The sequence below is a fragment of the Cuculus canorus genome, chromosome 3 (assembly GCF_017976375.1).
Source record: "Cuculus canorus isolate bCucCan1 chromosome 3, bCucCan1.pri, whole genome shotgun sequence".
Lineage (NCBI taxonomy): Eukaryota > Metazoa > Chordata > Aves > Cuculiformes > Cuculidae > Cuculus > Cuculus canorus.
The window spans coordinates 81,217,414-81,236,527 of record NC_071403.1 but is presented as its reverse complement, the minus strand read 5'-3'; the positions used below and the strand labels follow the sequence as shown (position 1 = coordinate 81,236,527).

General features: G+C 40.9%; 1 protein-coding gene across 2 annotated transcripts in view; it reads right to left on the bottom strand.

The window, feature by feature from the left end:
• Nucleotides 1-19,114, bottom strand: part of PLCB1 (phospholipase C beta 1) — a 411,218-nt gene that overhangs the window by 142,916 nt on the left and 249,188 nt on the right. For both annotated transcript variants that reach the window (XM_009556561.2, XM_054062286.1), the window contains exons 5-9: nucleotides 12,455-12,534; nucleotides 8,770-8,823; nucleotides 8,331-8,406; nucleotides 2,599-2,699; nucleotides 1,073-1,239 (exon numbers count right to left, since the gene is read on the bottom strand). In XM_009556561.2, the coding sequence (XP_009554856.1) occupies nucleotides 1,073-1,239; nucleotides 2,599-2,699; nucleotides 8,331-8,406; nucleotides 8,770-8,823; nucleotides 12,455-12,534 (478 nt within the window). The remainder of the gene's footprint in view (nucleotides 1-1,072; nucleotides 1,240-2,598; nucleotides 2,700-8,330; nucleotides 8,407-8,769; nucleotides 8,824-12,454; nucleotides 12,535-19,114) is intronic.

The following is a 19,114-nucleotide window of genomic DNA, read 5'->3' as shown; positions in this document are numbered from 1 at the left end:
GTGGATGAGAGAGGAGGTCATAATGTATTTTCATCTCGTCATGCTAGCATTCTCATTGACGTCAAAAGACAGTTTGTCTAAGCATGACAAAGAACCAGGTTTTGACCTTTCATCAAAACCTTCGGAATCACTAAATGTGATTGGACTAGAAAAATATGAAGCTTCATGAGAAAAATTACAAGTGTTAAGCCTTGATACAATGTTGATCACAGTACCAAGAGCCACAGATCTCCTTCAGGAAGACATCTAGGTTAGAAAGCTTCCAGGGAGATGGGGAGGAGTGCCCCTTCAGTAAACCTCTAGATGTCTGGGAAAGATGTCTTTTTGTTTCCTCCGGATCCAAAATCTTAGGACCAAAACAATTTTTTCATACTAGATCTGTCTTTCAGCATATTCCCATTCCCCTAAAATTTCTAAGGTATAAGTACATTAAAAGCTGGGTTAATCACTAGGATATGTAGTTTGGAACAAAATAGGATGCAGACACAAACTCAGTGCTATTTTAAGACCTGTGGTGGTAACAAAACACTGCAGAGATTTGAGGAAGAGTTCCCTAGCTGAGTTTGGCAAAATGCCCAGTTAAGCCCTGACAACACTTGAGACTTTCAAAAGGGACTTTTTTGTGATTATTGCATGAAACATACTCAGCTACTCGCACATCTTAACCTTCTGTACCACTTTATTAGAAAACAGAGTGCTGGACTTATTACTATTACCGAATGACAAAATTATCGTCTTCTTAGTTTCAATGACACCAATTGTTTCTATAAATTGTAAATTTCTCAAATACTGGTAAATAGTCATTGTGATAGTAATCTTTCTGCTGAGATTGCATACCAGAGCAACTGTTCTAAACTATCAATTACACATATTGAAAACTAAATACTGAAACCAGTCCATTCTTCCCAAAATGATCCCAGCCACAAAAGGAATGACACGATGTCTCACAGGCTTGTACAATCCAAATGGAGATAGTGGGAAACACAATTTGATTCTGAAACACATTTTGCTTTAGCATGCACTGTAGGATAATTGAGCCACTTTTTCAAGCAAGAACATAAAACTCACTGACCTTTCTTTGCCAGATTACTGTTGGGTTCATACTTCTCAATCAGTTGTTGAACTTGTTCTTGTTTTAATGGTGGATAGAGAATTTCATTTAATCGTGGATCACGTTGCTTAAGATTTATAAATTCCATCATCTGATCAACAGTAAGGTATGGTTTGCTCTTGGCACCACTAGAGAAAAATTAAAGCAACAGCAAAGTCTTTAAAACATATACATCCCTGAAATATTGTTCAATCTTCTGAAACTTCTCAGGAAAACTGAAACAAGATTCGAACTATTATAGTATAAAACTGCCTCTGGACTAATTTACTTTGCCAGCATGTAGCGACAACCATTCTTCATCAAGCATCTAGAAGTAAATGTTTAAAAGCTTTCAGTGCTATTGACATAAATGGGAAGAGTTAGAGAAATGCTACAAGCTTTTCATTCCTCTGAATTTCTGGAACTAAGTAATTTAAAAAAGTAAAAGAGAAAATTACACGGAATTCAGCCCTGAGGTTGCCACAAACACTCTGCTGGCATTCCTGGCCCCACTTTTTTGTTTTACTGCTAAATAACAGCAGTCCTGACCTCATTATTCCAGTATTTGCCTGGGATTTTTTTTATAAACCTGTTGAAAAATGCTAAGCACTCTTCAAGTAAAAAGATGCCTATTTAGAGAGTTAGGGAAAGAGCGGACTTTGGATACAATTTGTACCCAGAGGGAGATCCAGGAAGCCTTCAAGCCAGGTGATGCGCTTAGGGTTGTCCACAGCACTCGGGACTGGCCTACTTCCACTCTGCAAGAGAGCAACAGAAAGTCTAGCCCTGGGTTCAATAGGATCAAACTAGGTAAAGGCTGCATTGCTCTGAAACCTCAACCTTAGAAAAAGTAAGCACAAAAGTAGTACGTGAGCACACTCATGTTGCAAAGACATGTTCACTAATGGCTTTGATGGTCTTAGGATGTATTTTGGAAATTACTTTGCTTTCATATTGCTTCATGTTCTGACTCCATTGATCAGGTTCTGTTGAGACTGGGAAGTACAAATACTTGCTGAAAGGGGCAGAAGAAACACAAGTTATATAGCTTGTAACTGAATATATGAAATCAGTTGTACCTGGCTGCTAATTTAATTTCATGGTGTGGATTCATGATGCACAAATCATAAGAATTACTGCATTTTTTGCAATTCCTAATTAAGCTTTTGGGGGTGATCATACATATCCTCATGACTATTGCATGCTTTTATTGCCTATTACTCTTCTTTCTTTACTTTCATGGAAGCCTAAACTATCTTAATCCACACTGAAAAACAAGACCCAGCTCCTTTAGTAACAAATTACTTTAAAACTCTGGCCATCAGAAATTGAGGCAAAAGCTTGGGAGAGAAGGAACCCTTGATCCAAGGTCAAATAACAGCCCTGCTTGGCATTCTGTTCTGGGCAATCACTGCATGGTGCTGTAGTCTAAATAACCTACTTTTCCATCCCTAGTCCAGAAAATCAGTGAAAGGGTGAGAAAAAAATAAATGAGTGTCTTTTCTTACAACTCAGAAAAGATGTGGTCGATCTCAGGCCGAGGGCAGAGGTTGTTTAAGAAAACCCTGTACACGTCTGGTGTGAAGTCATCTTGAGGGATTGAATCATTCTGCAAAATTGGAAATAAACAGTGAAAAAATAATACAGCACTTTTATGCACTCTTTGTAAACAGATCACTCACTACTGCACTTCTTTTCATTTGCTTCCTGCAACCTAGAGGAGCCTGGATTTTGCAGAATAATGAATTCCCCTGAATAAGAGAACAGTTTACAGAGCACATCTCTAATAAAAATACAAATATATTTGTCACCTTAGTATCCATAAGGCTTTTTCTCTGAGCACCTGCGAAGAAGAAAGGATGGACATCTCTCCATCTAACCACATTATCTATAGCATGAATAGGCATAGCAATTCTGAGGAAGCCTCAGAGCTCAATCCCAGTGGGGCGCCTGACCAGTGTGCTGAGTCTGTGTGCTACAGTGAGCAAAATGGCAGTGTCAGAAAGGATGAGCACGTCACTCATCTTTCCAAAGCTTTCAAAGAATCAGGGAAAGAACTGGGTCACTGAGTCATTATTAATGAGCTTGTTCTCTGACAGCAGCAGTGATGTTTCCTTTTCCTTGCGCAGTCGAGATACTGCAGTTCTGAGCAAGACTCATGTAGTGTGGCTGTTCCATACATCCTTGTCCTAAACAGTCAGTGTAGCACATTTGGCAATCAGATTTCTTTTGCAGAAATTGATAAAAAGGCTCTCCTATTGAACAGATATCAGCATTTTTGTCTTATATTTTCTAAACTTTAGAATATTATATATTTAATCCTGTTTCTAGATGTTTTTAGATCCTGTTTCATCATCCATATTGTATCTGCTGGCTTTACTATGAAGAAATACAATTACTGTTTTTAACTTGAGGGCGTTACTAGACCGGATAAAGAAAAGAGTCCTTTGCATGTAGCTCAAGAGTTCTCTCCTCACTTGCACGTGCTGCCTTCAGGCTCCAGAGTTTTTGCAGAAGACAGTCAAGGGCTGCTTCATTAGGGAAGAAATGAGAACCCCAAGGAAGGTGCACAGCCTTTTTTCAGCACAGAACAGTAATTGCCTTCTGCCTTTGAATCAGTGCACTGAGAAAGGAAAATGGCACAGAAGCTTGTATTTTGTGAAGAGGAAGAAAAGGGAAAACACAGAAGGACTAGAATGCACATACTGAAAATTTGATTTTGAGTTTCATCCATGCAAGCCAATTTTATTAAAAGCTATGACAAATAGTCTCTGGGAGCATCATGGGCCCACATGATGCCTCTCCATGGCTCCAAAATTACGTCTGAATCTGATGAACTAGAGAGGAAAATTGTAACTTGTACACAAAGTCGTTCCTTTTAAACACTGTTGAACCTAGTCATCTCAGAAGCAAGCTGCTGATAGAGGAAATTGTTGCTTTTATTTATTCTGCCTATTTAATGCCGTTGCCAAGGTAACCGGAAGCGTCAATTCAAGCCTTTGTTAGATGGAAGGAAACTAGTCCATTTTTTTTTCCTGTTTTAGGCTAAAATAAATAAATAAATAAATAAATGCCACAGGCATCGCTTTATCTCTTCTTTCATCTCTGAAACCCACAGAGGTCTGAGAGGGTTTTGTACCATCACCACTGTTCAGCATTTCTGTCTGCAAGCGCAGACTGAACTGCACTCAGCTCATAATAAGAGCAAGTTGGGCTGCTTCCCTTCTTCAGCTGAGCATCCATCTCCACGCTTCAACAGCCTAAGGTCATCAGCCATTAAACCCTTGTGTCTTCCTTATTTTGGCAGGCTGTGCAAGTGAACTCGCTCAAAACTTACCCGCCCAAAACAACCCCACACATTTTACCGTGGGATCAGCTTGCCGAGCCAAGTTACTGGCCAACAGCACAACTGCTAAACCCAGTGCAAAGACAGATGGAGAAATGTGTAGCCTCAAGTTGGAGCGTGGAAATAGCTCCTTTCAGCGACAGCCATCAGCAATACAGGACTATGTGTGAAACCATACCTACTACACTTTGATAGATTTGGGCTGTGATGCTTTCAATTGAGAGTAGGACTGCTGATACTTGTATTTTCTTAAATCTTCTGAATCTTCTTGTTAAAGCTGGCACTGCACTCTCCTCTGTTCCCTCTCCATATAATCCCTATTCAACAGGCTACTTTTCTCAGCTAGTGTTTCTTCTAAGGGCATTTTAGATGTTGATTCTGTAATCACCACAGAATTACAGTCTCACATCGACCTAGTATATTTTCTCCATTACAGAGGATTTGAAGATACCCATCACTAAACAAAAAACGTGTCTTTTCCGATAACCTGAGATGCAGGCTTTTATTTGCCAACCGTTTCATCTAAGAAAATATATCTGTTTCCCAACACATATTTCCAAATGCCTATCTACAAAGGGGGTAAACAACACAAGTTGTCAGGCACAAATACAGCATTTTTTAATACCTAATAATTTCCTACCAATAAGTAATTGGTGGACTACAAAACAGAAATATCTAAATGGGAGATGAAAGCCTGCAAACATTTGCCACACCAGGCACAACCTCAGACAACTATATTTGGATCCTAAAACCTTGTCTGCCAAAAGGGATTAAAATACACTGCCCCTTTTCTCAGCCTGGTCTGAGCCATCCACATTTCAGTGGAACCACCCACACACCTTATGCGCTCGTCTCTTTTTTTGAGACCAATGAACAAATCACAAACTTTCTGTACCATGAAAGCAGCCCTCACTTCTTGCTTTGCTGAATATTAGCATTCAATTTTATTCTGTGACTAGGACTATCCACTAAATAAAAGCACTGTTGATTTATGATTTGTTTCGTAACCTGCCTGCTTTATAATATCTGTATCCAGTTTGTTACATATTCAGCAGTGCAACAGCTCATTCAGATTATTTGCACAGACAGGACTCAATAGCTTGTTGTTTTATTTTAAGTTAACAGTCAAGTTCACCGGTGCTTCATTATGAACCTGTGCATTAACTGGAAGGCAGAAAGCAGTCTTTACAGCCAAACAGGCAACTAAAATAAAACTCTTCAAATTCTATTTAAGGCATCTTTGACTAAAATCAAACCAACCAAACAAAAATACCCAACAGTAATATAAAGTTCTACCACCCTGCCCCCAACGTATCCAAGATCAAAAAAAAAAAAAAAAAAAAATCATAGGAGAATCAGATGTCAGACTCAAAAACTCACTGGTAGTTTTTTAAAATGTCATTTAAACATTTGTATGAGCATTCCTCTGCTTTCAGATCTGCTGGGTGATGATGAATGATGCCAAAAATCAGATCACATAGGGCTTAGTCCTTCAAGACTCTACATATGCCAGATCTGAACCAGAAATACATTAATAAATCAATTGACACTTTGAAAACGTGCTTGACTTGAAGTCTATGGGCTATCCCACTGGAGTCACGCTCAACTGCTCAGACAAATCAGGGCTGGGGAGCTCAGTCCTGCATAGACTCCATCCTTTAATAAGGTTCCTAAATGTTAAATAAAGAGTTTCTTTTTGTCAGGGAGCCTCACTGGTGCTATTCTTCTATAGCAGCATGAAGGCAATCATCCAGGGAACAAGAACTCTTCCTCCTCTTGCATTAAATACAGTGCACCTACACATTGTCCCATGAGATCTCCTGGCAAGCATATACACAGGGAACTTGCTAAAGAGTGGGTCTTGTGGATGCTGAAGTTTGAACTGTCACAGACAAGTCCATGCAGTGATACTACCTCCTGGCAGCATAGCTCTGGCTGCTCTATGCTCAGGTCATTTGGGAACCTCTTACCCACGACTATGAATTTCATTTTGTGTTTTAGGGACATCCACGTCTTCTGAGAGGAGCAGCAAAACTTTGCATGAAACTCACGGCCAACAAGCTGTGTATCTTCCTGGAGCAATGAGTGGGTATCTTCCTGGAGCAATGAGAGGTATGGAAACCTGGGGAGAAAATCTTTAGAGGGATCTTCATGTGGCGTGGATATAGAGAAAAAAGAAAAGCCTAAGCTCTTAATGTCCATAGGAGACTTCCGTGAATCCTTTGAATAATCTGATGTGATTTTGCTGAGCAAGATACCCTAATATTTGTCTTGCATACTGCTGGAGTCCAGTGCTCTCCTGAGGCTTTACAGAAACTCGATTTGTCCTGCAGTACAATGGGGCAGAAAAGCTGGAAGTGAAAGCTAAGAATTTTACCTGTTCAAATAAACAGGAACACAAAGGAAAAGAGCGGTAGTTGAAATACTGATTTTCTTCTACTCCATTACCTGTATGAGATTCAGAGTTTCATGCTTCTTAAACACATATATTCTAAAATTTTTTTTTCAAAGATGATCAACAATTTTCTTTGTTGCATGAAGCATATTTGTCTTTTGTCCCAACCAAAGAAAGAATCTGCTTTATTATGAATAATTTTCAAGATGGTATCTCAGCAACAAGTATCCAGCAATGTGTACATAAAATTTGCTCTACTTAAATAAAAAGCAGAAAAAGGTTATGGTTTCTTTCAAGGATTCCAGTGGTGTTTCAATTTTATTCAGAGATATGTAGTAAACAGAAGTGAAAAATGAACTGATTTATAAAGCACTACTTCAGAGATTTTTTGCATATTGTCTTGTTAACAAATGAAAACTATCTTTAAAATTATCCTTTCCATGTTTCTAACCTCACCATCTTAGTTTAGATAAGATTATTATAATCTTTTATAGCTACTTTACAGACATTCCGTGGAATTTTATGGAAATAAGCTCCCAAATCTATGAAGGAAGGTCTCATTGGTTAGGGATACCTGAGGTTTGGCTTGTGAAGATTTTGCTCCATTGCCCTTCTGGAGGTGTAAGAATTTGCTCTATTAAACCATTGGAGAAGCAAACATTTAGCAACCATCACTTCAGAGAGTTTTCTACAAGAGCAAGGGATCAGGAGATAAAGCCTGTCCTCTGCTACAGACCAGGTCTGTCTCACTTCTTGGACTTTCAAATGCAGGAATCATCCTTCAAGAACTTTCTTGGAGGAAAATCTCCACCCAGGAGGAAAGACTAAGAACAGCTTCACTCTAGTGCTAACTAGAATCACCTGCTCGAGTTCATTCCTCTTGAAAAAAGCTTTCTTGAGGGTGAGGTACCATCCTGCAAATGTTCCAGGTTGAGGATAACTCTGGGATTAGCAGTATACAATGGCTGCATCCCTGCAGCATTAACAGCTTTGACACTATTTGACAGCATTTCAATATTTACTCCATGCACCTTTTATATAAGCTACAGTGAGTTTAAACTGTCACTTAACTCAAGCTACGGGTTTTTTACTTTTTTTGCGAGAAGGAAACAGATTACACCATTAGCTACACCTCGAGCTAACTTTGCTCTGAAATCATGCCTTGAAAATTGCTTTACAGTCGCAGATTTTTAATATATTACCACAGGATTTCTCCAGGGCAGGTCACACAAACCCCTGCCCTTTACTTTAATCCATTTGCACTTCTCCCAGGCACTCCTGGTCCCAACGCGATTTCAAATCAAAGGTACTCAGATTGGCAGATGGGTATCAGGAACTTCTGTACGGGAAAGAAAGACCTGCTGCTGAGGACCTATCCAGAAGCAAAGCCAGCACAGCATGGTCAGCCTTGAACAAATTGCCTTCAACTCAATAGAAAGTAAACACCACTGAATACAAGCAACACTTTGTAAGGGCCAGGAATAAATTCAGATGCTTACCCTGGAAGATGGAAGATTACAAGCTTCTAACGCGGTCTCTACTCGTTTTCTGTCAGCGGAAAACAAGCGGTATATGCTGCAAAACAAAGACAAACCAAAGGGAATTGGCTTAACGACATGGCTTGATGGTCCGTGTCACTTAAAGACTGAATATTGCTTCCCAGTCTATCACATTTTTAGCTGTTAATTTCCATTTGGCTGGCTGCTCAATAACACAAGCGAGTTTAACGGTGCTCACAATGAGTTTAACTCTCCCTCACACAAGCCCTATTACAACAGATAGTTAATTGAAAAAGTCACCACTACTTTCTTCATATTACCCCAGCGACAGGCAATGTGAATGTATTTATCCTTACAACATTGCTCTTATACCTCAAACACATGTTCACACTAAAAAGTCAGAGGAGACTACACAGTGAGGAAAGGGAATAGAACTTACTTCTTCAGAGGAATGCGCCCTTCTGGAGTCACCTGCAGCTTAAGTTTTGTGTAGCTGTGGAGAGAAAAGCATCCTGTTTTATTTTTACAGCACTTTCTAGTATCTCTCCACCAACTTTATAGCTCAGTGCTAGTGCTCTGATCACGTGGCAAGTTCCACTCATCTTTTGCCCAATATGAAAACCTGTTAGGATATCATTAATAAGTAAACACCCTTTCCTTCAACAGTAATGCACCTGTAAGGGTCAAATACTGCCTTTCTTGCAAAATACCATTAATGAAAAAATTAATCATCCCTGCAAGCTCCTTCTCACCTGGCTGCCTGCCCATCTACCAGCATAGAGGTTACACAATTTGACTCGAAACATGGCTGTACCCCTCTTCCAGAGGCTGAAATTCTCCCTGGATGTTGCATGCCAACCTCCCTGCCTCCTTAAGCCTATCCCATTACAGGTCTGTGAAAGTTTCTCTGTTTGACCCTGAATGTTGTCACTCCTCAGCTGGACGGAAGTCAAATGATTGGCAACTGAAAAGCCTCTGCACCAGTAAGAGTGGTGGTATATTCAGCAGCCATGGGCAAACCCAAGACATTTCCAGTGTGAGCAATATAAGAACTACACACTGAAACACTTAACAGGCAGGCAACTGTCCAGCTTTTGAACTGAGTATTTAGAGCATTTCAATATCTCCGGACCTGTGACTTCTCTCACATGATCATTAAGGCAGTAGGACGAGGATGTATCTTCCTTTGTCCAAATATTTCAATATACTGATTCAAAGCCTACTGAAATAGGAGTCATCCAGTAGTTTTAATAAGAAGCAGCTGGGCCAACAGCTGCTATCTAACAATCCCCCCTGGTATGCAAGGACTACTGGTTACCAGCATAATATCTACCAGCAGCAGCCTGTGAAGAGCAAAACTTTTTAAGTGCTACTTCTCTTCCACTCAAATACAATTAAAAGTATAATAAATGAGTTTTGCAGTAATATGATCTGGTGAAAAACGTGAAACACTTAAGTATTTCAGAGGACTTCTTTTGTTGTTAAAAATCTTTTTTGCTTTACCCCCTGGCCTACCAAAGGACAAGAAATCGCATGGTTCCAATAAACTTTGCTTTTCTTCCCAACCAAAAATGCCATTAGCAACTGCTTCAAAAAACAAAGTATGTGCTGATAGGAACATTTTCACAAATCCTTGTCCCCCATATGTGCCTTCTGCAAACTGAAATCTCTTGTGCTACCATGTCACCAAAAATACATATCCCCTCCACCCCATCTCCCAACGCCAAGCTAGATTGAAGAGGAAAAAAGTTACAATGGTTCGTAAAAAAAGTTCTATTTTTGAAAGTTTTGAGTCCATTGTGGTCATACTTAATGTTTTCCTCTACAGCCAAGAAAGATAGAAATAAAAGAAAATAGAAAAAAAAAACAACATAAAAAAAGGAATTCTGAATTTCAGTTAAAGCAAACTAAAAATGTGCATCTGAGGGACAGTCAACCCCCACTAGCATTTGTCATGTTTTTTCCTCCCAAATTCTTTGTTAGATGTGGGAAACTACGTTTTCCCCTGCAGCCATTATCCATCCATCTAACATAACCAAGAATGTTATTCCTGCTAAAAGGCTTGCTAGGGGATACTCCCATTGGTAGCAGCCAAATGGACTCATTTCAAAAGTGCAGTGCTGACTCCAAGAACGACAAACTCTGGACATTAACACTGACACACGGTTTCCACAGTAGAGTCACTCTACTCATTACTGCACTGGTCAGTATTTCAGCACTAATGTACTAATGCAACCCAACAAAAAAATACACTGCATGGTTACAAACACTTGATAACAAAAATGGCAGTTTTTATTAACCACTTTCCTCCCAAATTAACCCAATTTTTCTCATCTGATCAAACCACAGGAGAGCTGCTCAAGCTATTCATTATTACACTTCCAAAGCTGCAAGGGACTGAATGCCAAAAGCCTTTCTAATTCTGCGTTAATGCAATTTGCCTTTCTATTTCAGCAAAAGGGTTCCGATACAACTGCAAACAATCCTTTGCCCAGAACAGTAATTACAATAGGGCAATATTTTTAATCTTCAAAGCCAAAGACTTCTTAAGCAGCTCTGATTTGGCATCTGTGCAGAGAACCCTGGAAACCCAACGGTTCCTAAGTGATTTATTAATTAGTGGAAAAAGAAAAGACACAGGAATGCCATGCTTGCCTGCTACTGAATTTACGCAACATGTCCAGTGACTTAATCTTTAATTAATATTGCTTGAACAACCACAGAAAAATGGCTCCAAATAAGACTGCTCTACTATACTGTGTGATAACATGTTCCTCCTGTGAATCTGATATGAAAATGCCTATTAGGTACAGCCACAATTCTCTCCATTACAGACCTGTCAGGAGAGTCTGCCAGTCGCTTGGTGATTTGAGTAGTAAGGGGTATTGAAATATTAATATCAAATCACTTCCATAACTCATCTACAACCTATGGAGTTGAAGGGAGTCTTCTCTGCTCTTGCTTTCACACTGGGAGCTGCTCAAATCAGCACAGTGCTTTCATCACTGTCAACATGTGGAGCAAAAAGGAAATGTTAAATGTTTCCCTCCACTTGGGATTTTGTTTGCCTAATACATCATTGCAGTCTCAACAGAGCATAACCAGACACAAAGGTGTAGTTCCTACGCTGTCCAACCTCCAAAGTTTCTTCAGGATTTTCTCTTGACTTCAGCTGCACCGCAATGAAAACTAAGAGAAGAAAACACACCCCCCCTCCCCAGAACAGGCACCCATGAATAGGTCTATAGGATTAAAAGTTAAGTAGTTGCAAACCCTCTGACTAAATATGGGTGCATCTAATGAAATTAGGTATGCAGAACCTCAGAAAGTCCAGTTTTAGGAACCTAAGCCCCAAGCTGGTATTTAGTTCTGTCTGCAAGAGGAAATTAAAAGGTATTCTGGAGAGAGAGAAAGCTGTGATTAACCAAGCAGCTTGTACGCTGGGGAGGTTCTTCTCTTGTAGAACCCCAAAAGGCCAGCAAATACTCCAGTTCATTACCATCACTATCTGGTAGGCCTTGCCATGCTGTTCTCAATGATATCAATTCTGTAGAACTCCCTTATCATGTGCACTTACCCAGATCAGACTCGCTCATCTCAGCAGAGGTGTGTGTTTTACACCCCAAACATTCCCATAAACAGTTTTTGTACTTTGTTTAAAACAACTCAGAATCTGTGTGCTATGCAAAGAGGTATGGGATTAACAGTTTCCCTCTGAATCACATGAAACCAGAGAGATTAGAATGAGTAAAATGGACTTCTTCCATTCCTCATTTTTTTCTCAATAACAAAAAAAAAAAGAAATCAGAAGCAAGTCAACCTACAATATTTTAAATGGAGAGCTTCAGACTACAGCTGGAGTTACTATTTTAGTATACAAGGGGAAGACAGCATTTAATTCTGTTTTTTTCTATGATTTAGTAGTTTGTAAGAACCCTAACAAGACTTTTGTTTAAATGACGTTTAGATAACTGGCTTTTTAAAACCATGAGAAAGGACAGCCTGTGTTTACAAAAGTGACAACTCATCAAAGCAGAAACAATAGATGACAATGTGACTAACAAGAAAAGAGGAAAATGACGAAAAGAGCAACACCCACAGCATTAAATACGACAGCCACTTACGCTTTTTCCAGAAATGCATCCCTTGACATGTTCTGTGCCAACAAATTTGTTGCCAAACTGAACACTTCGTCTGACCATTCCTATAGAGAGACAATCTGATTAAATGAGGCTTAGTTTAGATGTTTACTTACACAAAGCAAAATATTTTTGAAAATTATATCATTAGTAAAAAGTGCGTAATTAAAATCTGAACTTGATTTTTCCAATTACAGCTTCCTTCCTCATCTGTGAGACCTGATTTTCCTGTGCTGCAAAAAATGAAGACTGTTAGAAATATTTTTTGAAAAAGCAATCCTATTCCAATATATTAGGAAAAAAAAAAGTCACATGTATGTCTGATGCACAGCACATTCAAGTTTGTGGGAGATGCAAAATAAATGCCCCAGAAAAATACATTTTCGTGTGTGTTAGATACCGTTCTGGTTGACACACTAAGGATTAAAAAATAGATTCACTTACCACCATCCTCCTAAAATGAGAAATGGGTTTAGAACCCTCTGAAAACAGACAGATTTGACAAGGTGGGATATAGACCACATCACACTAAGTATCTTGCTCTACCATCCCTTCTTGTTGTGAGAGCCTCCGCATCACTCTCTCCAAGATCATGAAGTAATTCAGACAACAAATACAACACCTTATCTTTCATAATGGATACTGAATTACAAACTGTAAGTACTGACTCTCTCTAAGACCTTACCCAACAACACACTTAAAAACCCCAAACCAGTAGAAATATATTTAAATTTTTCTGTCATATCAAGAAGATGCCACCTCAAACATAAAAGCTCATCTTCCCCCAACCGTACACCCTTACACTGTGGTCCTATCTCTCACTAAATTACTTTTTCCTTTTGCTACTCTCAAGTGGGGAAAAAAGCTGCTCATGGGAAACCAGCCACCAGGCACTACTCTTCGCATGGCTCTCCCTCACTTTTCTTCTTTTAATTTTCCTGACATGTTTTTTGGTATGTCTACACATATTGCTGAAGTCCTCCCTTAGGTCCTCATCTGTTCCTAGGTTCTCAGCAGCATCGATCCATTATTATAATCTGAAGTTTAGGCTCTCACTGCTTGTCTTGCTGCTTTCCTCCCTTGCAAGTGTTTCCTGTAGCTCTTCATTGACAACTTCAGTACATTTTTCCTTGCTAACTTGGTGATTATTTACAATCTTTAGTTACAATCCTTTGCAATCACCACTGCGGTTTTGGACTGGCTGTGTTTCATTTCTTTAAAAAAGAAGGGAATGAAAACAAACAAGACTTCGCAAACAATGTAGTGTTTTTTTTTTTTATTTGATAAAGTTTTCTGAGTTTTCTTTGAAAAGAAAATTGAGTTTCCTTTCATATCAGTCCAAATCCAAAATTCCCAACACTACACACCCTCCCAGATGCACACTTTTTGGAGGTATTCCTTGATTCTTCTTTTTCTTGGCAAGGGGAAGGTGATTTCATTCTGACAAAAATTGATAATGATGATAAGTATCATTGACTTCCAATGAAACAACTGCTTCACGCTTCAGAGCTTACCAGCTTGTTTTACCTAAAAAGCCTCAAGTTTTCACGTGACTAGATGATCCCTTTGTGAGGTTCAGAAGATAAAATATTTCTCTATTTTTTAATGTACTAAGATTTTTTTCTTAAAGCTATTGGATCATGTTCCTGAAACTGGCCTCATGCAGTAGCTTCCAACGAGGAAGAGATAAGGTTACCTATACACCTACTGTTATAAAGCCTTTGATATCCTTCAGCTACCAGATCTTTAAGCCTACCTCACTGACAATATCACACGTAAGCAGCTGAGACAACACATCTCTGTGACTGCTATTTCTGTCAGATAAATCTTCCTCCCTCAGACACGGCCTTGTTACTTTGGAGGCAAACCACTGCTGCTGAGATAACCCTCCCATCCACCTCTCGTGACAACTTCCACTTTTTTTCACTTGTTTTTCCTTCTTAGGTCTACTTTGGAAAAAACAGGTGTGTGAGAAAAGAACAAAAGAAGGAGTCAGTTTTGTTAGCAACACCGTTGCTTTGCTGTGACTCTTGGAATAGAAAGTGTATTAAATGTAGCATTTTTTTTTTTTCCTTCTTGGCAACTCATTTTTCCAGGCTCAAAATAGGCTCATCTTGTAAACACTGCCTTGTTTAGGTACTAATAATATCTGTTAAATCTTCTCCCTGCTACACTAAAGGCTGCAAAGATTGGTGGCAACACAAAAAATAAACAAATTAGAAATTGAAAATTCATTGGCTTTTAAGACATCTTGACAGATTTTGTTTTGTCCTCACTGATTCTGCTGGGCTTAAAACAGAAGGATTTTGTGGAAAACAGAAGTAGGGCATTTCAGGAGCATCTCATACCCCAGCACTTCCTTCTCTTTGTCCAAGCATTTGTTAACAGGAACGTAGGGGGAACTCACTTATTATGTGCCTGTCACAGGCATTATTTATATGAACAGTCATGCCATGTTCCTTTGCTAGCTCTTCCTGCCTCTTCAAGTGATTACACCACACTTGCCAAATATTCTAAGGGCTACTTGCAGGCTGAGCTATTTCTAATGACACGTGTGCCCAGTCAACAAGTCATAAGCAATACTTGTTCATTGCCTCTGCTATTTTAGGGTCTTCATTCCCGACACCACAGAGTCACAACCAAAAATACAAGATCAGAAAACATGCCAAGGATCACATCACCTTTCCAGCTGCTGGTCTGAAAACCTCAGCAGGAGGAGAAACAATCATCCTGAGCACAGACTCGAAGAAATAAAGGAGATTATTAGGACTGACTTTGATGGGCTTGCATCAAATTGTGAGCCAAGATGACTCTTGCTGCTTTAGCTACCAAATGTCTGTTTCCTTGGTTTTACTGTGTGGTACAAAGTCCTCTAACTCCACGCGTGATGCGCTCTGCAGCTGTCTTCACCAGCAACAGCGATTCCAGAAGGCAGCGCTCGATGAGAGCACTCTGCAGGGAAGAAAGCTGTTATGCATAGAAAGAAAACAGCCTTCTGTGGAAAGGTTATAAGAGCCCCTGAATCACTGTGGTAGCTGTAGACTCCTGTACAGATGCAATACAAAAGGAAAATAGAAATCTGGGTATTTTGAAATAGGACTGTAATAATGCCAACAAACTGTTTGTAGACTGGAAGTCTCTGATCCCGTTTGGTCACGGAAGAACCCAGCCTTCTGACATTCAACTCCAAGCAAGTCACATCAATCATGATAAGAGCTCCCTGAACCCAATTTCCTCTTGGCGCCATCCTTTTATACTAATACATATTTATATAACTCCCATGAACTTTACAAACAGATTATTTAACTGTTCAGTGCTTTGGCAGGTAGCGTGTAAGCAGCAGTTCTCTTGGAAATGTGTTGCTCAGTGAAGTAATTTCTCTCCCCTACTGCACGCACCAGGATACATACCATAAGACATTTATCTCAACAGAAGAGATGAGATTTTTTTCATAAGAAAAGATAGTGCACATTCTTGAGAACTCTTCCTTCAAATCAGAACTGACTACATGTGAAGGCAGCATTTCTTGCACATTTGTTTTTGGTGGGAGGTTAAGCTGCTGAAATTCTACACTTTCTGCACCCTTACAAGATTTTATTTAAAAAAATAAATCAAATGCACATGAATTTAAATAGTTTGTTATACCATTTTATTACACTGATCAAGCTCTTAAGTATGCCTAAGAAGCTGGAAAAAAAGAAGATATAAGCTGGAAAGCACAGTATAGCAGAATTTGTGAAACATCTTTGACTACATCACCTTGCTTACAGAGGAATTCATTGCCTCTTAGTGATGTATCTGATCCAAAGATCATCAAACTGAGAAGAAACAGAATTCCTTAGGCTCTTGATAGGGGTCTGTATGGCCAGGACAGACTGGTGTGGTGAGAACAGAGTTGGCATAGTATCACAGTATAGTAACGGTTGGAGGGGACCTTAAAGATCATCTAGTTCCAACTCCCCTGCCATGGACAGGGACATGTCCCACTAGACCAGGCTTCCCAACGCCCCATCCATCCTGGCCTTGAACACCTCCAAGGATGGGGCAGCCACAGCTTCCCTGTGCAACCTGTGCCAGTGCCTCACCACTCTCATAGTGAAGAAATTTTTCCTAATGTCCAGTCTAAATCTGCCCCTCTCCAGTTTATACCCATCCCCCTGGTCCTACCCCCACAAGCCTTTATGAATAGCCCCTCCCGAGCTTTCCTGTAGCCCCCCTTCAGGTACTGGAAGGTCACTATAAGATCTCCTCTGAGCCTTCTCTTCTCCAGGCTGAATAGGCCCAACTCTCTCAGCCCGTCCTCATAGGGAAGGTGCTCCAGCCCTCCGATCATCTTTGTAGCCCTCCTCTAGACCCATTCCAACAGCTCCATATCCTTCTCACATTGAGGATTCCAGAACTGGACACAATATTCCAGACAAGCTCTCACAAGAGAGGAATAGAGGGGCAGTATCACCTCCCTCAGCCTGCTGGCCATAGGCCTTTGATGCAGCCCAGGATACAGTTGGCCTTCTGGGCTGCGAGCGCACATTGCCAGCTCATGTTGAGCTTCTCATGAACCAGCACCCCCAAGTCCTTCTCTGCAGGGCTGCTCTCAAGCACATCATCCCCCATCGTGTACTGAAAATGGGGATTGCCCCAACCTAGGTGCAGGACCTTGCACTTGGCCTTGTTGAACCTCATGAGGTTATCACAGGCCCACTTCTCCAGTCTGTCCAGATCCCTCTGGATGACATCCCATTCTTATGGTGTGGCAACTACTCCCCTCAATCTCGCTGTCAATATCATTGATAAAGATATTAAACAGCACCAGTCCCAGTACGGACCCCTGAGGGACCGTCATGGACCTCAATCTGGACTTTGAGACACTGACCACTACTCTCTGAATGTGACCATCCAACCAGTTTCTTATCCACCTTACCATCTACCCATCAAATCCACATCTCTCCAATTCAGAGAGAAGGATGTTGTGGGGGACCGTGTCAAAGGCTTTACAGAAGTCTAGATAGATCACATCCATCAGTTTACCCATGTCCACTGCTGCGGTTACCCCATCATAGAAAGCGGCCAAGTTGGTCAGGCAGGACTTGCCCCTGGTGAAGCCATGCTGGCTGCCATTAATCACGTCCCTGTCCTCCATGTGCTTTAGCAGAGCTTCTAGGAGGATCTCTTCCATGATCCTCCCAGGCACAAAGGTGAGGCTGACAGGTCTGTAGTTCTCAGGGTCGTCTTTTCTACCCTTTTTAAAAATGGGCACAATGTTACCCTTCTTCCAGTCACCACGGACTTGTCCTGATTGCCATGACTTTTCAACTATCATGGAAAGTGGCTTGGCAACCACATCTGCCAATTCTCTCAGGACTCTGGGATGCATCTCATCAGGTCCCATGGACTTAAACATGTTCAGGTTCCTCAGGTGTTCATGAACATGATTCTCCTGTACTGTGGGGGGTAGTGTTTATCTCCCTGGTCACCATCTTGCTGTCCCATGACCCAGGAAGGGCGATGAGAACAGTTATCAGAGAAGACTGAGGCAAAAACGTTGTTGAGTACCTCAGCCTTTTCCTCATCTGTTGATACACAATCCCCATTTCCAGTCATCAGAGGGGGTACATTCTCTTTGATCTTCATTCTCTTTGATCTTCAACTAAAAATCAAATAAAAATTCGTTCTACAAATATATTAACAAGAAAAGGAGGACTAGGGAGAATATTCAGTCCCTATTGGATGCAGAAGGAACAACAGTGACATGGGATGAAGACAAGGCTGAGGTACTTAATGCCTTCTTTGCCTCAGTCTTTAATAGTAAGGGAAGTTGTTGCCCCTGTGTACAAACCCAGGAGTTAGTGGAGCAGAACGTGGCCCCCATGATCCAAGAGGAGGCAGTTAGAGACTTGATTGCCCAGCTAGACACCCACAAGTCTATGGGGCCGGATGGGATCCACCTAAGAGTATTGAAGGAGCTGGCGGATGTCCTTTCCAAACCCCTTTCCATCATCTTCCCGCGGTCCTGGCTGACTGGCGAAGTTCCACTGGACTGGAGGCTGGCTAATGTTTTGCCCATCTACAAGAAGGGTTACAGGGAGGATCCATGGAATACAGGCCTGTCAGTCTGACCTCAGTGCTGGGGAAAGTCATGGAACAGGTGATCTTGAGTGCTATCATGCAGCACATGCAAGAGAACCAGGTGATCAGGCCCAGTCAACACGGGTTCATGAAAGGCAGGTCTTGCCAAACTAACCTGATCGCCTTCTATGACAAAGTGACTCGACTACTGGATGAGGGAAAGGCTGTAGATGTAATCTTCTTGGACTTCAGTAAAGCCTTTGACACAGTTTCTCACAGCATTCTGCTTCAGAATCTGTCTGCCTCTGTCCTGGACAGGTGCACACTCTTCTGGGTGGAAAACCGGTTGGATGGCCGGGCCCAGAGAGTGGTGGTCAATGGAGTTAACTCCAGCTGGAGGCCTGTTACAAGTGAGGTTCCTTGGGGCTTGGTACCGGGTCCAGCCCTGTTCAATGTCTTTATCAATGACCTGGATAAAGGCATTGAGTGCACCCTTAGCAAGTTTGCAGATGACACTAAGCTGGGAGGAAGTGTGGATCTGATGGTGGGTAGGGAGGCTCTGCAAAGGGACCTGAACAG